Here is a 17652-nt window from a genome sequence, read left to right on the forward strand (position 1 = left end):
TGTTAGCCACTTGGCTGGCTGGCTGCTCTGTGAGGGATATTTTATGCCCCAACTGGACCAAGGGTAGGGCCAGACAGGGGCATTGGTATGGAAAGCAGAGGCCTTGCTCTGAGCTGTACTTTGGCAGGGGTAGGGGAACAGGGGCCAAGCAACTGAAGCCACCTGGAACTCAGCTTCCAGGGCTGTCACTACAGACACCAAGCCAGGGCACTATGGACTAGGGTTCTTGGGTTCCTAGTCCTCACAGCAGTGTATGGTCCTAACCACAATTCCCACCTCAGCTTCTGGACTTGCCTGAGCCACTGTTTCCTACACTGGCCTCCAGCAGCAGCTGTTTCTGCATTCTGCACCATCGCTCCTAAAAGACCATTATCCTTTACCACATGCAAAGTATAAAATGCCTGTCTGGCCACGAAGTTACAGAACCTCTCCCCTGCCCTGGTTTGATGGTTTACAGAGTCCTACAACCTGGATGTGGCTGGCCAGGGATGGGTTCTCAGTGGGAAGTGACCTGCAGTACCAAGGCTAGGAGTCGTCACCCTTTGGGAATTTGGTACATGGGCAGCAGCCTAAGACAGTCCTGACTGCCTCGGGAGCATTCATGCAGTCTAAGGGTCCATCCCATGCTTCCCTTGACACCCGAGAAGCCAATGACAGCTTTGGGGTCACAGGATAAGGTCATTTAGGCTGTCTGCTTACACCCTTTCAAAGGTGAGGCTACCATCCCACCACTTCCATGATCCTTATGGTTACTCACACGAACCTCATGTTGTATTGTGTATTAACCATACCTTCCACTTTTGGGCCAGGCTCTCACAAAGGCCATGCTAGCCTCAAGCTTTCTATGTAGCCAAGGATGATCTCAAACTGATCATCCCACCTCTCCCTCCCACCTGCTGGGATTACAGGGGTGCACCACTAAGTCTGCTTTGGCACTATGCCTGTATCTAAATGTTCTGAGTAGACACATGGCCCAGTCTTAGTCTCTTCAGTGTCTCTTCTTCAATTTTATAGTCTTACCAGGTCAGATTTGAAGCACACAGGGCACAGCTAGGTAGGCTGGGTGCTTCTTGTACAATGGACTGCTACCACTTCATCCTGCCAGAGACCTGGACTGTAGTTGTGTGGGGGATGGGCCAAGAGACACAGTGGGATGCAAGGGTAAGGCTAGGGATGTATGCATGGTCCTACTTAGGGTGAGGTGGAGCCTGTATCTGAGGTCCTGGGTTACTCCCCAACCCTGGGTTTTGTTAGTTTATTTGCAGTTCTAAGGATCGAATTTAGGCCCCTCACATATGCCAGGCACTCTGTTAATGAGCTACAGCCTCAGCCTCTTTTAAGAAATTCTTTTATTTTATTTTATTTATTTATTTATTTAGGATTTTTTGAGATGGTCTCACTATTGTAGCCCAGGATGGCCTTGAACACCCATCGGAGCTCCTACTTCAGGCTCCCAAGTGCCTGGATTACAGACCACTCTACCAGGCCTGGTCACACCATCAATTTTCAGTCCCTTGGAGTGAGGGCCTGGATAACCTTAGAGTGCTGGGTAGAACGAGTTCAGAGGGGAAGTGCCCCCAGGGACTCTGCCTCACCATGTACATCCCAGGAACCACAGAGCTGAGCCAGGATGGTAAGAGCAGGTGGGAGAAAAGCCACCTTCCTACCCCAGCTGTGAGGCCCAGGAATGCAGGCTACATCCTGGCACACTTCAAGGGCTCTGTCGCCTGTGGAGCTCCAGCCCCAGACTGATGCTTGGCAGTGACCTGACCCCCGTGGGGGTCTCTCAGGCTTTCCACTGGTGGCTCCTGGTGTCTTTAGGCTTCTCTGCAGGTGGGGCCGAAGTCAGTGGGGCATCCAGGGCTTGTCTCCGGATAAGCTCTGCATACAGCCCACCTTTTTTAAGGAGTTCTTTGTGGGTCCCAGTCTGGAGACAGAAGGAGGGTCATTTCAACAGAGCTAAACTTAGAGCCCCAACCTTCATCACCTGTTAGGCTCACAGCCAGTTAAGCTGGTGCCCCTTTTAGAGACACTTGACAATAATTCCGGGCTCATTTGAAAAGAAACACCTTGGGTGCCACCTCTTTCTCAGCTGACATTGAGAGGTCTGATCCCTGTCATCTCTGCTTTAGCTTGGGGCTGTGAGATGCATATGCACCTGCCCTGAGGGTCTGCCCTGACTGTTCCCAGCCTGTGGTGGTGGCACACACCTTTAATTTCAGTAACAGGAGGCAGAGGCAGGCAGATCTCTGTGAGTTCGAGGATAGTGTGGTCTACACAGGGATTTCCAGGAAGAAAAACCTGTATAGGTTTCTTGAAAAACAAAACAGAACACAGAACAAAACAAAAACCCCAAGTCCTTGATGGGGTATCTGAGCCCCAGCTCTGCCTCGGTGTCCTCATGAACACCACACGCATCCTCTGGTCCTGGTACCTGCAGCTCAACTCTCCCTGAGGTCAGAGCTTATCTGAGGACAGGAAGACCTTGGTCTGTTGGGATGTTGTTCCCAGAACGTGACCTCAAGCACCTGGAGCCAAGCCAGGTACTCATATAGCTTGGCTATGCCACCTGAGCCACTGCCCATTTCCAGCCAGACTGACCTCACAGACTTGGCCATTGGCCATGACGACGATGCAGTGGGCTGCTCGGACAGTACTGAGCCGGTGGGCAATGATTAACACGGTGCGACCAGCGCTGGCCCTGTCCAGTGCCTCCTGTACTACCCTCTCAGACTCTGCATCTAGTGCACTGGTGGCCTCATCCAGGATCAACACTGTGGGCTGCTTGATGAGGGCACGTGCGATGGCTAGGCGCTGCTTCTGGCCACCGGACAAGGCTGTGCCCCGTTCACCTAGGGACAGAGGGGACAGGAGCTGATGTGTCTGAGCCGGGAAGCACAGCTATGCTAGGAACTGAAGGGACTGCTAGAGATGGCACAGCCCGAAAGGGCCAGGTCAGTTAGCTGAGAAGGACTGAAACATACTGTAGCACCGCCAAGCTGCTGGATAGTAATATTATTCTCTATATGATACAGACAGCCCTGGAGACGGACAGAAGAGCCATGGGGATGAACACTAAGGCTTAGGCTGGCACAGGCATGAATTAGTGTGCCATTATATATATGGTGTAGTACCCTGAATCAGGAAAGGCCTGTACGAGATGCACATCCCTGTCGTGCTGAGGGTTGCCACTGAAGTGGAGGAGAACTGGGGTGTTCCGGGAACCAGACAAACAGGGGCAGCTTTGGGAGGAGCCCTATTTCCTTTCTTGGGCTGTGGTATGCTCTAGAGTGCACAAGTCCCTTGTGCCTGTGGCCAGGGTTCTCCCATTTACCGTTGCTATATCCTCTGTCTCCTCTCAGAGCCTTGTCTAGTCTGTTATGCCTGAGCCACATGGGCTGGAGCTCTTCTGTTGCCACAGAGCAGTCACCTTTGTCCCCTCAGCCACGGTCTGGTCTTTTGTGGTTTGACTCTCTTTGAGCTGCCCCTCTCAAGAGTCACACTGAGTTTCTTATTGCCCATAAAACACTGGTTCCTGAGTCTCACCACTGCCTTGCTGACCCAGCAGCTTCCCACCAAGGGACCCACCAACCACGGTATTGTAGCCCTCAGGGAAGCTGCAGATGAACTCATGGGCATTGGCTTCTCGGGCAGCTGTATACACCTCTTCATCAGAAGCTTCCAGTTTCCCGAATCGGATATTCTCCATGATGGTTGTTCCAAATAGGACTGGCTCCTGCGAGGTTGTGTGGCATGGGAACACACAGAGATGGCGTTTACAGACTATACTCTGAATTCAGTCTCAGAATGTGGGGACTACCATGTGCACAAGGGACCTGTTTTAGAGGACCCCAATTGCAGGGAGGGCCCAAAGTTCAAAGTCAGATGCCAAATGTGAGGACAGGGTGGCTCCAGAGGTGCCCTCCCACAGAGGACATAGTCTCCCTCACCAAAGGTGATGACGGACAGGCCCTATAGGAGGCCATCTGAGTTTTGGTCTCTGCATGTGGGTAGCTGTCCCTCCTATTGTGGTGTGCTGGCTTTATCTCTAGCCCACAAAGGAAAAAATGGTCCCTTGTGGGGCTTGGTGGGTGGTGGTCACTAGCAGTCTTAGTACCACTGCTTCAGGATCCTAAGACTGCAGCCCACAGAAGCAGTGTCTATGCCCTGGAATATGAGGACAGAGCCATAGCTGTCTGGGACAGGGACATCCTGGACCTAGAGAATGGCTAGGAACCATTTAGGCCACAGACACCCTCAGAGGATCAGAGAGATAAATAGTGGGGAAGAAAGAAAAGGGGCCCAGGCTTGCTGCTCAGACCCTGCCAGCCTCTGCCCTTCACCTGGCTGATGAAACCTATGACCTGGCCCCGGAGCCAGGAGGGGTTGAGAGTGCGCAGGTCATGCCCATCCAATGTCACCATGCCAGCTGTGGGGTCATAGAAGCGTTCCAGCAGGGAAGCCACCGTGGTCTTTCCTGGAGGAGGGGGAAGTTGGAGGTATGGGAAGAGGAGACAGGGTTTTGGAGACGCTCCCAGCAAAGAGGGATGGGCCTTTGCAGCAATGGAGGACAACCCAGCCCAGGGAGGAGCAGGGACCAATGAGGGCCTGCTGCCAGCTGTGCTCTAAGTGGCTACCAAAAAGTGCAGCAGAGGATGAGAGATGGTGAGGTTCCCCTTACCTCCCCCAGACTGGCCCACAAGGGCCACAATCTTGCCAGGTGGCAGTGTCAGGGTGAAGTCCTTCAGCACCTCGAAGCCAGGGCGGCAGGGGTAGCTGGGGGTGGCCAAGAGAGCCCCAGTCAGACCAGGGTCCTGGACCTTACTTACTGCCCTCCTAAGTCCCCCAACAAGGGCTTGTTTCCAGGGAACATTCAGTCAGAATGCCTCCTGACTTCCCCTCCCCCTCAGCTCAAAGTCCACCAATGCTGACCTGAAGCTGACATTTTGGAAGGTGATGGAGCCACGAAGGTCCTTGCTAGGGATGCAGCAGCCGCCTGTCAATGGGATGCAGGGGCTCAGGGCCATGTACTCAAAGACACGGGCACCTGCACTCAGTCCACGGACCACCTGCAGAGGAATCCAGTTTGTGGCAGAGATCAGAAACTGGGGCTCCCATGGAAGGGGGCTGGTACTGGATAGGGCTGCAGTGTGTCCAGAGCTCTCACAGCAACACACACACACACACACACACACACACACACACACCCCATCTTGGGACAATCTCACTTACCTGACCAAACAGGACAGAGAGGCTGGCCATAGACCTGCCAGGAGAGAGTTGGAAGAGGCATTAACAAGGACCGGAGAGAAGGGAAAGGTTGTGTTAGGAGAGACAAGGACATAGGGCTAATGCTGAGAAGGCCCCAATATCTTATGGCTACAGGAGCCCTGTGATCCCAGATCACTAAGGTCTGTTCCCTCTCCAGTTGCAGGGTAACAGCTGTCTGCTGCCTAAGCCAGGATCTAGAGGGTACTTTAGGAGGCAGTGGACGTGGGGTAAATGCCTGGTACTCAATGGTATGCCCACATACTTCCCAGGCCTTCAGTATACAGCATAAAGATGGCCTGCACCATTAGGGAAGACGTCAGCCCACCAGAAGGGGAAAACTGATTCCACGACCTCTACCCCGCCTGACTATGCAGATGTCTTGATAGGGGTCACAGGGATAGAGATCAGGTCCACAGTGGGAGGACAGAACTAATGCCAGACTTCTGGGTAAGCAAGGACTAACTTTCAAATTAAGGAGAAAAAAAAAAGTCAAGTCCTTTCTGAAAAAGAAGAAAATAGAGACAGAGGGCTACAAGGGGAAGTCCTGGGGAGCCCCCAAAGCAAAATTCCCTGACAAAAAATTCTACTGCGGGCTTGCCCTAAAGGTGGGTATGTGTAGGAGATGGCATGTGTTTATCTGTCTAGACAGTGGGTCACCTCCCTTGTCTTGCAGGGCTGGGCCTGGAGCTGGTCACTTACTGTGAGCTAAGGAGGAAGATGAGTCAACAGCCTTAGTCATGGTCCCCAGTGGGTCAGCCAACCCATGAGTGTATATGCCACTGTGCTCAATGGGTATGCCACTGTGCTCAATGGGTATGTCACTGTGTGCAATGGGTATGTCACTGTGTGCAATGGGTATTTCACTGTGTGCAATGGGTATGCCACTGTGTGCAATGGGTATGTCACTGTGCTCAATGGGTATACCACTGTGCTCAATGGGTATGTCACTGTGTGCAATGGGTATGTCACTGTGTGCAATGGGTATTTCACTGTGTGCAATGGGTATTTCACTGTGCAATGGGTATGCCACTGTGTGCAATGGGTATGCACGCCATTGTGCTCAATGGGTCCTTTCTGAGAAAAAGGAAGACTGCCATCCCAGCAAGCTATGGGCAAATTCACTTCTTCCAGTGCTGGGAAAGCACCCCAGAGCCCTCAAGAAAACAGTTATGGAAGGCTTAGGGCAATGGACACTTTCCAGGAGTAAAGGATGTGGAGAGTGGGGCTAGGTGTGTGAGTTATCTGTGGATGTGTATGTGCCCAGCTCACAGGAGACTAGAAGCCACTAGAGCCTGGCACAGGGGCCAACCGCAACTGAAATCCAAAACACCCATGACTCATGTGAGTGCCCTGACCTTGCCCTGAGAACTAGCACAGTGGGGCCAGCCATAGACTGATGAAGTTTTTTTTTTGTTTTTTTTTTTCCTGTTTTTTTGAGACAGGGTTTCTCTGTGTAGCTTTGGAGCCTATCCTGGCACTGGCTCTGGAGACCAGGCTGGCCTCAAACTCAGAAATCCGCCTGCCTCTGCCTCCCAAGTGCTGGGATTAAATAGACTGATGAAGTGAACTGGCCTGGACAAGTTCCCTATCTGGGGACCATCCATTCTCTGCCAAAAGGAACACTTAGCTGGAACTGTGCTGCCCTGCTCATCCCTCCCTTTGGACCTCAGCCCCAACACATGGACCCTTCGATACATACAGCAAGAGCCAGGAAAAAACACAACAGCTTCCTTAAGGAGGCCAATTCCTCCAGGTGGCTGGTGATGGCAACCTGACCAGGGGCCTGAGACGGTACAGTCTGCTTCATGGGCTGCTCTGCAGTTACAAGCACAGTACTGCTTTGGGCTGAGTAGTACAGTAGGCACGCAAGAGCATGAAGGTGGGAGGTGTGTGCTCAGGGAGTACAGCCAAGTTGTTGAACTGAGTCCACAGGACTGGAAGAATCATGGGGGCTGGAGTTCAGGCTGCTCAGGGAATTAGGTCAGCATGAAGAATGCAAAGTTGCAGACAGGACATGGTAATCTCCACCTCTTCTGCAATCAGAGCACCTAGATCCCAAAGACAGGAAGGAACAGCTGCTGGGCCAAAGGACAGATAAGCCTTCTGGGACTAGAGGCTCTGAAGGTCCTTGGGGTAGAGCAGATGAGGAACCAGGGGCACTACGCTCTGCAGAGCTCTGGCTACAGTGGGATGAGACCATCCTATCATCCTCAGGGTTGGCCTTACTTCACACTGGACACTATCAACCAGACACTAAGCCATTCTCTAAGAAACTGTGGAGTTACAGCCACGGCAAGATAGGACTCTGGGCACAGACAGGGCACCACTGGGATCAACAGTGTTATCTCTAGCCGGGCAGTAATGATACACAGAACTTGGGAGGCAAAGGTAGGCAGATCTCTGTGAGTTTGAGGCCAGCCTGGTCTACAGAGTTAGTTTTAGGACAGCCAAGGCTACACAGAGAAACCTTGTCTAAAAAAACAAAAAACAAAAAAACATAAAAACAAAACAAAACAAAACAACACAAAAAAACCCAACCCCCTCAAAAGTGTCATCTCTGTAGGGAAGGACTAGTTGGAGGGGGCACTTCTTGATGTCTTTGCTCTTTAATTATTTATTATAGCAAACTTACTCTATAATTATTTATCATAACATATATTTATATTTTTTATACTTGCTATGTATGGGAAAAGCAAGGTAGAAAACCAACAAGAAGTGCTTGAGTTTCATTGAGAAAGAGAAGGGGTTAGATTAGAGGTCTGTGAGGGCAGCCTACTGGGGCTGCCTTATGCCAACAATGATAGGATAAATGGGGCTCAGCTAAGCAAGGAAACAAAAGTTACACAAGTAGCATTTGTGGGGTATGGGGTCTGCATCTCATCCTAAGAAATGGTCTGAGGCCAAGGCAGCCCTTACAAAGCCTGTCAAAGATGGTCTATCTGTAGGATACTCAGTCCTGACACACGACACAACATGGAAGGACCCCCCCACCCCCACCCCAGAAAGCATTGTGCTAGGTGAAAGCAGCCAGGCACAAAGGGAAGGATGATGTTCAACTGAACTTCTGTGTGTTCTTTAGTGTGGTCATGGTCACAGAAGGCAGAAAGTAGAAGGGTGCCAGAGCTGGGGAGAACTGGGGAGTGAAGTCTCATTTTTGTAGGAAGATAAAGTCCAGGTGATGGGTGTCAGTGTAGCTAAAAACACTGGAACTTGCATAACACTACTGAAGTGTGCATTTAAAAATGCCTAGGGTGAGCTGGGTGTTGGTGGCGCACGCCTTTAATCCCAGCACTCGGGAGGCAGAGGCAGGCGGATCTCTGTGAGTTTGAGGCCAGCCTGGTCTCCAGAGTGAGTGCCAGGATAGGCTCCAAAGCTACACAGAGAAACCCTGTCTCGGGGGGGGGTGGGTGGGGTGGGGGGGAGCCTAGGGTGATAAATTTTCCATTGTCTATTTCACCACTGTTAATTTTTTTTTAAAGCTTCTCAAGGACATTTGAGAGTTGTCTGGAAAGCTAATGATACTGACAGCATTACTTAATGCAGGCTCCGTGAAGCTGTACAAGACTCTTGTGGAAGTTTTGGGGCTCTTTCCTGCTCCTGTTCTGTGTTTCTCTGGGGAACCACATAGGGTTAGTTCTATGCAGTATCCCCTCCCCAGGCACGCTGCACCCCTGTTCTCCTAGTAAGCAGGGTTATGGAATGAAGGGGTGGGGGTGGGGGCGGGGCATGATGGGATGGATGACAGGACGACTGAGAGATGAGAGTGGTCCCCACTCACCTTTGTACCGTCTGGGAAGCCACCAGGAAGGACATGAGGTCTCCCCCTTTCAGCTGCTGTCCAGCCACAAGGGAGCCCCCGATGAATAGGGTGCCCAAGACCATACCTACGAGGAAAGGGGCCAGGCAGTGAGGCAGGAATTGGCAAGAGATGAGGGCTAGTCCTGAGTCTTATCCCTGCTCTGCCACCAGCTGACTTTCAGGCCTGAACTCTGGGGGCCTCTGTGGTTACCTGCACTCACACACACATATCCACATAATTTAAAAAACAAAAATGAAAACTATAAAAGGCTAGAGAGACAGCTCACTAGTTGAATGTATTCCTAACCAGCTTGAGGTCCTGGTTCTACCCCAGTGGCACAAAGATAGATAGGAACGGGGAGGGGCGAGAGTATACACACTCCCTAAGGGTGCCCTGCAGCTTTTTCCATAAGCCAAGGGATACCACTCTCTAGTTTCCTACAGTTGTTAGTAGCTGGGGCATCTCACAAACGAAGGTACTCATTATGTTAGGAACATCTGGGCATCTGGGTGGAGACTGTTGCCTGCCTCTGCCCTCACCTAGCCCATGCCCACATCCCCGCCCAGGTAGGGCCTCGTTAACTCACAGTTGAAAGCGATGTTGGAGAGCCCTTGGAACAAGGCGATGCCTCTGCCCAGCTCTTCTGCCTTGCAGCAGCATGATTCCAGCTCTTCTTGATAGCGTCTGGGAAGAAAAGCCAGGCTGGGCACTTGGAGCAGCTGGGCAGAGGGGCAGGGCAGGGCAGGGGAGGGCATGTGAGAGGGATGAACGCACTCTGCACTCTACCTTCCCAGTACTTACTCCTCTTCCCTCTGCTCCATAGCAAAGGCCCGCACCGTCCGAACATTGCCTAGGGCCTCGTCTGCTACTCCTGTTGCCCTGGCAATCTGCATGGAGACAGAGAAATAGGGAACAGGTTGCAGGCAGGAAGAGGGGTAACGAGGGTCAGGGAGAACGTACTACAGACGCTAGGAAGAAACAGGAGGACATGTCTAGAATTCCAGTACCTGCTCCTGACACTGGCGAGACAACTTTCGGAGACCTGAGCCCATCAGGGTGCCCACTCCCATGAGGGCAGGTGTGGCGACAGCCAGCAGCAGCGTGAGGCGTGGGGACAGCATAGACAGGGACACCAGACTACCAATCACCTGTGTGCAGCTGCGCAGTCCCTGAGTAGGAGAGGGAGGCAGGAGGCTTTGGAGCATTAGTACCAGGTGGTGGGTGTTCTACTGAGGGTGGGATGGGTACAGCTCTGGAGGTCCTGGGCAGTCACTGGTTACCAAATGAAACCCTTCTTGGCCATCCAGGACCTGATGACCAGTTGCAAAAGGGATAGGTGAGGAAGTCCACAGACCATACTCTTTTTACTCTAGACAAATCCATTGCTCACTTCTGTTCTAGACACGCCGAACTGCACAGGGACGCACTGACTGCCATGGATCAGTGTCCTGCCAACCCTGGGGCCAGGAGACGGAGGGGCACACAGGGTGGGCTGTCAGTGTGCAACAGTCACGCATGACTTCAATGCTGACTAGCAATGGACACAAGGGGGTCAGGCTGGGTCAAATGAGTTTGCTCCTACCAGAGTGACTCATAATTGCCTATAAACGGCTTTCTGGGGGAGTCAGGGTTTCAGAGCATGGAGCAGCAGCTTGTCCTGACCTCGACACTGTCCCTTCTCTCACACCTTCCTCAGGCAGTAGTAAGCCTTACTCTCCTAAGAGCTGGGTAGGGCATTGCCTTGTTCCAATGCAATTTCAGGATGTCAGAGCTGACCTGACTGAATGTGCACAGGAGCCAGACTCACTGACCTGGGAAATGACAAGCTTGAAGGATGACTTGAATTCTTGTACATCGGTAGTCAAGCGGCTCACTAGCTGCCCTGTCTTTTTGGCATCAAAAAAAGCAATGTCTTGCCTGGCAGTAAGACATGATGGCAGCAGGTAGAGGAAGAGAGGGAGATGTTACTTCAGGATTTGGCCTCCTAGATCTCATGGGAGCCATCAGTCGCCCTGGTCCCACCCCCTACAGCTGGCAGTACCGGAGCAGGGAGCTGAAGAGGGCTTTCCGCATGTCCATGGCCATGCGCTCACCAATGTGGGACAGCAGCACTAGGTATCCAAAGGTCATCAATCCCTGTAAGAGAGGCCTGGCATTCAGGGAGGCCCCAGGAAAGCTGCCATGAGCCCCAGACCCTCCTAGCCTCCATACCTGAACACCGTAGAGAAGAAGCAGCTGTGTACTGAGCCTATGAGACTCAGACATGAAATTCCCCACGCGGTCCCTCATGTACTTGGCCACGATCTCCACCAGCTGGCCCAGAAGCAGGGGGATCTGCACGTTCACTAGTGCTGCACCCAAGGCCAGCTGGAGTGGGGACAGAGGGAACAGATAATTGGAGAGGAGGCCATATTCGTCCCATCCCCAGCTCGTCCCCAGCTCTGACTTTGGCTTTTCCTCTTCCCTTACTAAGCCTTGTCTTGTCCACATTATGGCTGCTCTTGTGGTCATAGAAGTGTCTCTCTGAGAGTTAAAGTCCAGGCCTCTAGCCCCTGAGTCATCATATTCTGCAAACTCAGTCCCCTTGCATAGGTCATCCTGAAGCCCCAGAGTCCAGGTGGCCCTTGCTGTTTCCACAAGGCAGGAATGCTGTCCCTGTGCAACTCAGGTTTGGAGCTGCCTAGCCCCTTCCTGGCCTGAGCATGGAGGAGCAAGGAAAAAAAGCCTCACCACAATGGCTACCCCCAGGGCCAGCAGGTGGGGGTGAAGGAAATGCCAGAACAGCTTCCAGTTAAATCGAAGCTCCAGGGCACTGGGTGTGGGGTGAGGAGGAGAGGGCCCTTGGGCTTCACATCGTGCTACAAGGCAGAGGCGGGGGTGCTGCCACAGCACTGCAGGAACTACCAAGGTCCCCCCAACCCAACACCAGGCAGAGGGACTCCGGCGGGAAGCTGGTAGGTGAGCCCGGAGCTGTGATCGCAGCTGGGCCACCGCCTGGAGGAAGCTTGAGCCGAGCCGGTCATCTGAGGACCTGTAGATAGAAAAAGGCATTGACAGCTGTGGTCCTGGCTGTCCTTCCAATGACTAACCACCTGCCTGGGCTCTGGCTGAGCCTTCTGGGACATCCCAGGGATGTTTTTATTTTATTTTACTCTTGAGATAAGAACTTCTAATATTCCCCAGCCTGGCCTTGAACTTCTGCTCTCAAGTGATCCTCTGGCTCAGCTTCCTGAGTAGCTATGACTACAGGTATGTGCTATCTCACCTAGAATGAATGTCTTAGGAACTTTCTCAAGCAACTTTGGTTTGCAAACACCTGCACACATGTGGAGTAGCTGTGGAATGCTATCAGAGTACAAGGCTCTTAAGAGCCTTTCCCTAGCATTGTCTTCCAGCCAGCATCAGCCAGCAAGGCCCCCATTTAGCCTCCAGCACCCTGATCAGTGTAGGTCTCCAGCCTGTCAGGATCAGAAGAGACTTGGAGTGGCAGCCAGCCCAAGGCTTTCTTTACAGGGGCAGACCAAGGTTTCCTAGAAGAAGGCTCATAGAGAATCCTGGGGGTGAGCTTCTCTGTGCCTGGCCCTGCACCCATGTGCAAGGTAATCAACACGGTAGACATGACCTAACAATGGTTGACGGTCCACAGATCCTGACCCTGGCAGATGCCCCTACTCTCACTTGGTAAGGAGAACAAACGAGCGGTGGTATAATTTGTCCCCAGGGCAAGAGGGAACTTTGTTGTCTGGGTTTAGAATTCAGGCTCATTCTACTGTCCTAAATTTGATATAGCCAAGGCTATGTGTGGTAGTAGGGGCCAGTGAGGCCCTAAGTGCCTGATGCATGAAGACAAAGGGTCGTATGTTCCTCTCCCACTGCTGACAGAGGAAATAGAAAGAAAAAAATGTAAAGGACTGATGTCATCATCCTCTTAGATGGTCAAGCCCTTTCTTTCCTTCAGGTCCCACATGTATACAATGGAAATGTAGATTCAACTGTGAACCTACTGTGTCACAGAGTATGGAGCTGACCAAGTTGGGCAAACTAAGTTCTTTCTCTCCAGATCATGCTGGTTGGGGTGGAGAGGCCTAGAGGTCAGAGCAGGCGCTGCCATGTTTGAGAAAAGCCTCACAAAAGGCACTGGTGAAAGGGTGCTGGTCAAGTTCAGGCTGGGCAGAGTGGGGAGCAGAGGCAAAGGGAAGCTCCCAAGCATCTCTGCAGCAAGAGAAGAGTTTCAGCAACAATGTAGCTTTGACAGGCACATGGGGAGGGAGCGGAAACGGGTGCTTTGGAAGGGCGGTCATCTCAGGCTCTGCAAAGCCTGGACATGAGAAGAGCACCATGCAGGCTGTTCAGGGTCATCTGTGGTTTTTAGGGTAAGGTGTAATAAAATCAGATTTGCACTTTAGAAGTCCTAGCAGAGAAGGGCCGGAGGGGAAGGGCAGGACAGAGGGAACCTGTTTGGAGCAGAAGTTATCTGGCCAAAAGTACACAGGCTAATGAAGAGGAATACAAGCAGGGTGTGGTGGTGCGTTTCTGAAATATCAGCACATGGGAGGCTGAGGCTGCAAGATTTCAAGTTCAAAGCCAGCCTGTTCTACAGAGTGAGACCTCGTTATCGGTTAAGAGCATGTACAGTGCTTATAGAGGTCTTGAGTGAGGGTGACTCCAGCATGCCTATCAGGAAGCTCACAAGTGCTCTAACTGCAGCTCAAGGGGATCCAATCCCTCTGGCCTCCTCTGACACCCGCCCCCTCACCTAAACATAAAAATAAATAAGAATCCAAAGTCAGGCTTTGCTTGGTCTTCGGTACCATGGCTTTTCATATTTTCAGGCCCTCCTCACCCCTCCTTTGATCTCAGGGAAGCTTGTGCTTAACACTGCTCCACCTGCCTGGTTTGTCTTCCCCCCACTATGCCTTAAGTCAGTTTATCTTCAGTATTAGACAAAACTCACTTTCTTTTCTTCTTGTACCACTGTCCTAATTTTCCACTAGACAGTATCTTACTGAGGGGGCAGAGGTCATATTTTATACTCCAGAACTTAGGAATCTCTGGGATATGAGATGCCTACTGAGCAGATGTTTCCCCTCGTTAGAGATGCAGTACAGGCTGACCTGACGACTGCAAAGTTTTACAAACATACAGATTCACTGTGATGGCACTGTACACTGCAACTTAGTACAACAATGTCCCAATACTGTGTGGATATATGCCAAAGTTGAAAGGTTTCACAAAATACCACCCCTCCCTTTTTTTTCTTTTGAGACAGAGTTTCTCTGCATAGCCCTTGCTGTCCCGGAGCTCACTATGTAGACCAGGCTGGCCTTGAACTCACAGAGATCCACCTGCCTCTGTCTCACAAACGCTGGGATTAAAGGCGTGCACCACCACCACCACCACCACCACCACCACCACCACCACCACCACCCAGCTACAAAATACATTTTCTGAAACACGTGTTCTGACAGTTTCTATTATATTCCTTTCAAAATGACCCTGATTGCTAAATTCCTTTCATGAACTGAAATGAACACATTCATTGTTTTGGTCTTATCTTGTGTCTCTTAATGGTTTAAATATTATCAACACCCTCATTCTTTCCTAAAGACTGTTTTCAAACCATTAATAATTTACCATGGCTACTTTCCAGCTACTCTCATCTCTTCCAAACTAAGACTCTAAGAAGGCATGGCGATTGCCAACAATCGGTGGACAGCTTCCCAGCACTAGCTCAGTGCTTGCCCTCCCTCCATCAAACAGAAGAAGGCAGTCACCCTCCCTTAGCAGTCTTTCTCTGGATCCCCTCAAGGAAACAGTTGCTTCTTGTAGAGTATTTACAATTAAATTCTAGATTCTGGGTAGCAGGGCACCCCTACAATCCCAGCACTCAGGAGGCAGAGGCATGTGAATCTCTGTGAGTTTAAGGCCAAACTGGTCAACGTAGAGAGCCACAGGCCAGGCAGAGTTGCATAGTAAAACCTAAAAAAAAAATAAAATAAATAAAAAAATAAAAAAAGAATAAAAAAAATAAAAGCAAAGCAAACAAAAGAGAAAGAAAAGGATTAAGACTCTGGATTATTGTTTTCAATCTATTTGTCTCTCTGGACTAATGTGGGTTGGAGTTTTTATTTTTTTTAATCCTACCAGGAATGGATCAGATTTTTTCCCCCCACCCAGGGTTCTAGGAATTGAGTCTATGGTTCACAAATGACAAGAAAATGTTATACCACTGACCCATGTCCCCAGCCCCCTTTTTACTCTATTTTGAAAACTGATCGCATTTCATTTATTTATTTATTTATTTATTTATTTATTTATGTGTGTGTGTGCATGCCTGAGTGAGTGAAGATCAAAGGACAACTTGCAGGAGTCAGTTCTTGACTCCCACATGTGGGTCCCAGAGATTGACAAACTCAGGGGATCATATGGGCAGTGCATCTTTACCCACTGAGCCATCTGAATGACTCTTTTAGAGTTTATTTATTTATTTAAAATTTTTTTTAAACTTTATTTAATATGCATTGGTGTAAGGATACCAGGTCCCTTAGAACTGGAGTTACAGACAGGTGTGAGCTGCCATGTGGGAGCTTGGAGTAGAACCCGGGTCCTCTGGAAGAGCAGCCACTGCTCTTAATCACTGAGCCATCTCTCCAGCCCCTAGAGTTTACTTTGACACAGGATCTAACATAGTTGTCCAGTCAGGCCTTGAATTTAGAATGTATATACATTCTATTGTACATTGACTTTAGACTCAGCCTCCTGAGAAAATGGGATTATAGGCTTGTACTAGGCCCAGTTCAGATTGACTCAATTCCTGATGAAGGCATCTAGCTCTAATAATCACTTCTTGATTTGTTTTTGTTCACTCTGTAGCCCAGAATGACTCAGAACTCATTCTGTAGCCCATGCTGGCTTCAAATTCCCAGCACCCTTCCTGCTTCAGCCTGAATGCTGATATTTCACTATGTAGCTCTGGCTGGCCTGGAGATGTCTATAGACCAGGCTGTCCTTGAATTCACAGGGATGCACTAAGCCCAGCGAGGAACTACTTACACAAATTAAAAACAAAAACAAAAAACAAAAAACCCGCGTGTGTTTATTTAATGGGTTTGGGATCGTGGAGGTCAAAGGATAATTTGCCAGAGTTGCTCTCTTACTATATATATATAATATATATATATATATATATGTTCTCAAGTCGAAGCTTGGTCTTCAGCTTGATTAAAGAAGAGCCTTTACCCGCTGAACCATCTCGCCAGCTAAGGAAACTCCTTTGATCATTTAAAATTATGTCGGCTAATGCTGAAGCACCATCAATAAATACTAAATGCCTATGGACACCAATTAAAGATTATCAGAGAGCGGAGGCCGGCTGCGCGTGGCGCCCCTTGATGGGCAATGGTGTAGCCCGGGCGCGGAGTCCGCAGCGTCCCGTTGGCTAGTGAGTGCAGACCTGCGGAGCCTCCTGCTGGCACCCACACTGCACCATAAATAATTGAGGCCAACTCCTCGGGGAGTGACACTCGACTCCAGCCGACTGCCTACAGCTCCCAGAAGGCCGCGCGCGAGCCTAGAACTCCACCTCCCGGCGGGCCCAGCGCGATGCCGGCCCGTCAATGGCCCGCACTTTAAGGACCTCTGGTTGTTTTACCTGGCGGCCGAGAACGTCTGGGAGCGCAGGGATTGCAGCGACCAGCCTGGAAACGGACTACCCCGAATTCCGACCCGAAATAAGTGCACCAACATGATGAGGCAGTAAGACAGGAGCAACTAGCAACGGCAACCCCACTCTCATCCTACCGAGGACTCCATGTTAGCTATGGCCGCCATCCCGACAACCCCTTCGCACCTCGGCGGTGATTGGAGGAAAGACACATCAGTCTTGCCTCAAAGCCGTGATTGGATTAAATGTTGGCTGGGGCGGGACAGGGCCGAAGCTGCTCTGGCTTTTTTGTTCAGTGCCTTAGGGGCCGGTGATGGTCGAAGAGTGTGCAGCGTGCCTTCTGCTACGTGCGGCTGCCCTGACGCTTCTGACTTAAGGGCGTTTCTACGCTCCGGCATCTTCGGGGAGTGTAGAGTCCTGGTTCTGGAGGAGGGATGTGGGCAAACAGACGGGGCAGCTTAAAACAAACAACCTACATGCACGCGGCGTGCCATCACTTTAGTCTCCAGCTCTTGCAGACTTGAGCCACATGCATTAAAAGACGCCCGGAGCGGGCCTGATGGCGATCCTCAGTTGTTTTGAATAATTAGTATGGAGGTCATTGAGTTTACCGAGGTGCAACCCACAGGTTCGTCCCTCGTTTGGGTCTGAATCACTGGCCCAAGGTTCCAGCCCAGGAGCGGACGGCGCTTGCACCCGAGGGGCACTCATTCTTGCTGTAATTATCCCCGTACTACCCCCACCGAGGCCTGCTCTGGTTAGCCTGGAACTCCCTTTGCAGCCCAGGCTTGTCTTGAAGCCGCCGTCCTTCCTTCCCAGTGCTGGGATTACAAGCTTGAGTCACCAAACCTTCTCTGTAATTATTTCCTTAACTGCCTCCTCCACTGGGCTGTGGCTCCTTGGTGGGAGTGGTTCTGAC

The 17652-nt window shown here is 51.0% G+C and overlaps 1 protein-coding gene across 1 annotated transcript; it reads right to left on the bottom strand.

The window, feature by feature from the left end:
- Positions 1-1331: 1331 nt before the first annotated feature.
- On the bottom strand, positions 1332-16859 carry Abcb8 (ATP binding cassette subfamily B member 8). Its single transcript, XM_027428458.2, has 16 exons — positions 16722-16859; positions 11801-12101; positions 11282-11437; positions 11112-11206; positions 10882-10987; positions 10078-10239; positions 9872-9957; positions 9657-9754; positions 9050-9155; positions 5233-5266; positions 4933-5069; positions 4682-4776; positions 4344-4477; positions 3589-3736; positions 2602-2852; positions 1332-1927 (listed from the first exon to the last, which is right to left on the bottom strand). The coding sequence occupies exons 1-16, from the start codon at positions 16814-16816 to the stop codon at positions 1787-1789; spliced, it is 2145 nt and encodes a 714-aa protein (XP_027284259.1). The 5' UTR covers positions 16817-16859; the 3' UTR covers positions 1332-1786.
- Positions 16860-17652: the final 793 nt, after the last annotated feature.

This window comes from Cricetulus griseus, chromosome 8, assembly GCF_003668045.3.
Source record: "Cricetulus griseus strain 17A/GY chromosome 8, alternate assembly CriGri-PICRH-1.0, whole genome shotgun sequence".
Lineage (NCBI taxonomy): Eukaryota > Metazoa > Chordata > Mammalia > Rodentia > Cricetidae > Cricetulus > Cricetulus griseus.

Coding starts and splice junctions, on each gene's coding strand:
- Abcb8 (XM_027428458.2), bottom strand. CDS start 16,816: ATGTTGGTGCACTTATTTCGGGTCGGAATTCGGGGTAGTCCGTTTCCA. Junction 4,777..4,932: donor TTCCAAAATGTCAGCTTCAG/GTCAGCATTGGT, acceptor GGCCACCCCCAG/CTACCCCTGCCGCCCTGGCT. Junction 3,737..4,343: donor TCATAGGTTTCATCAGCCAG/GTGAAGGGCAGA, acceptor ACAACCTCGCAG/GAGCCAGTCCTATTTGGAAC.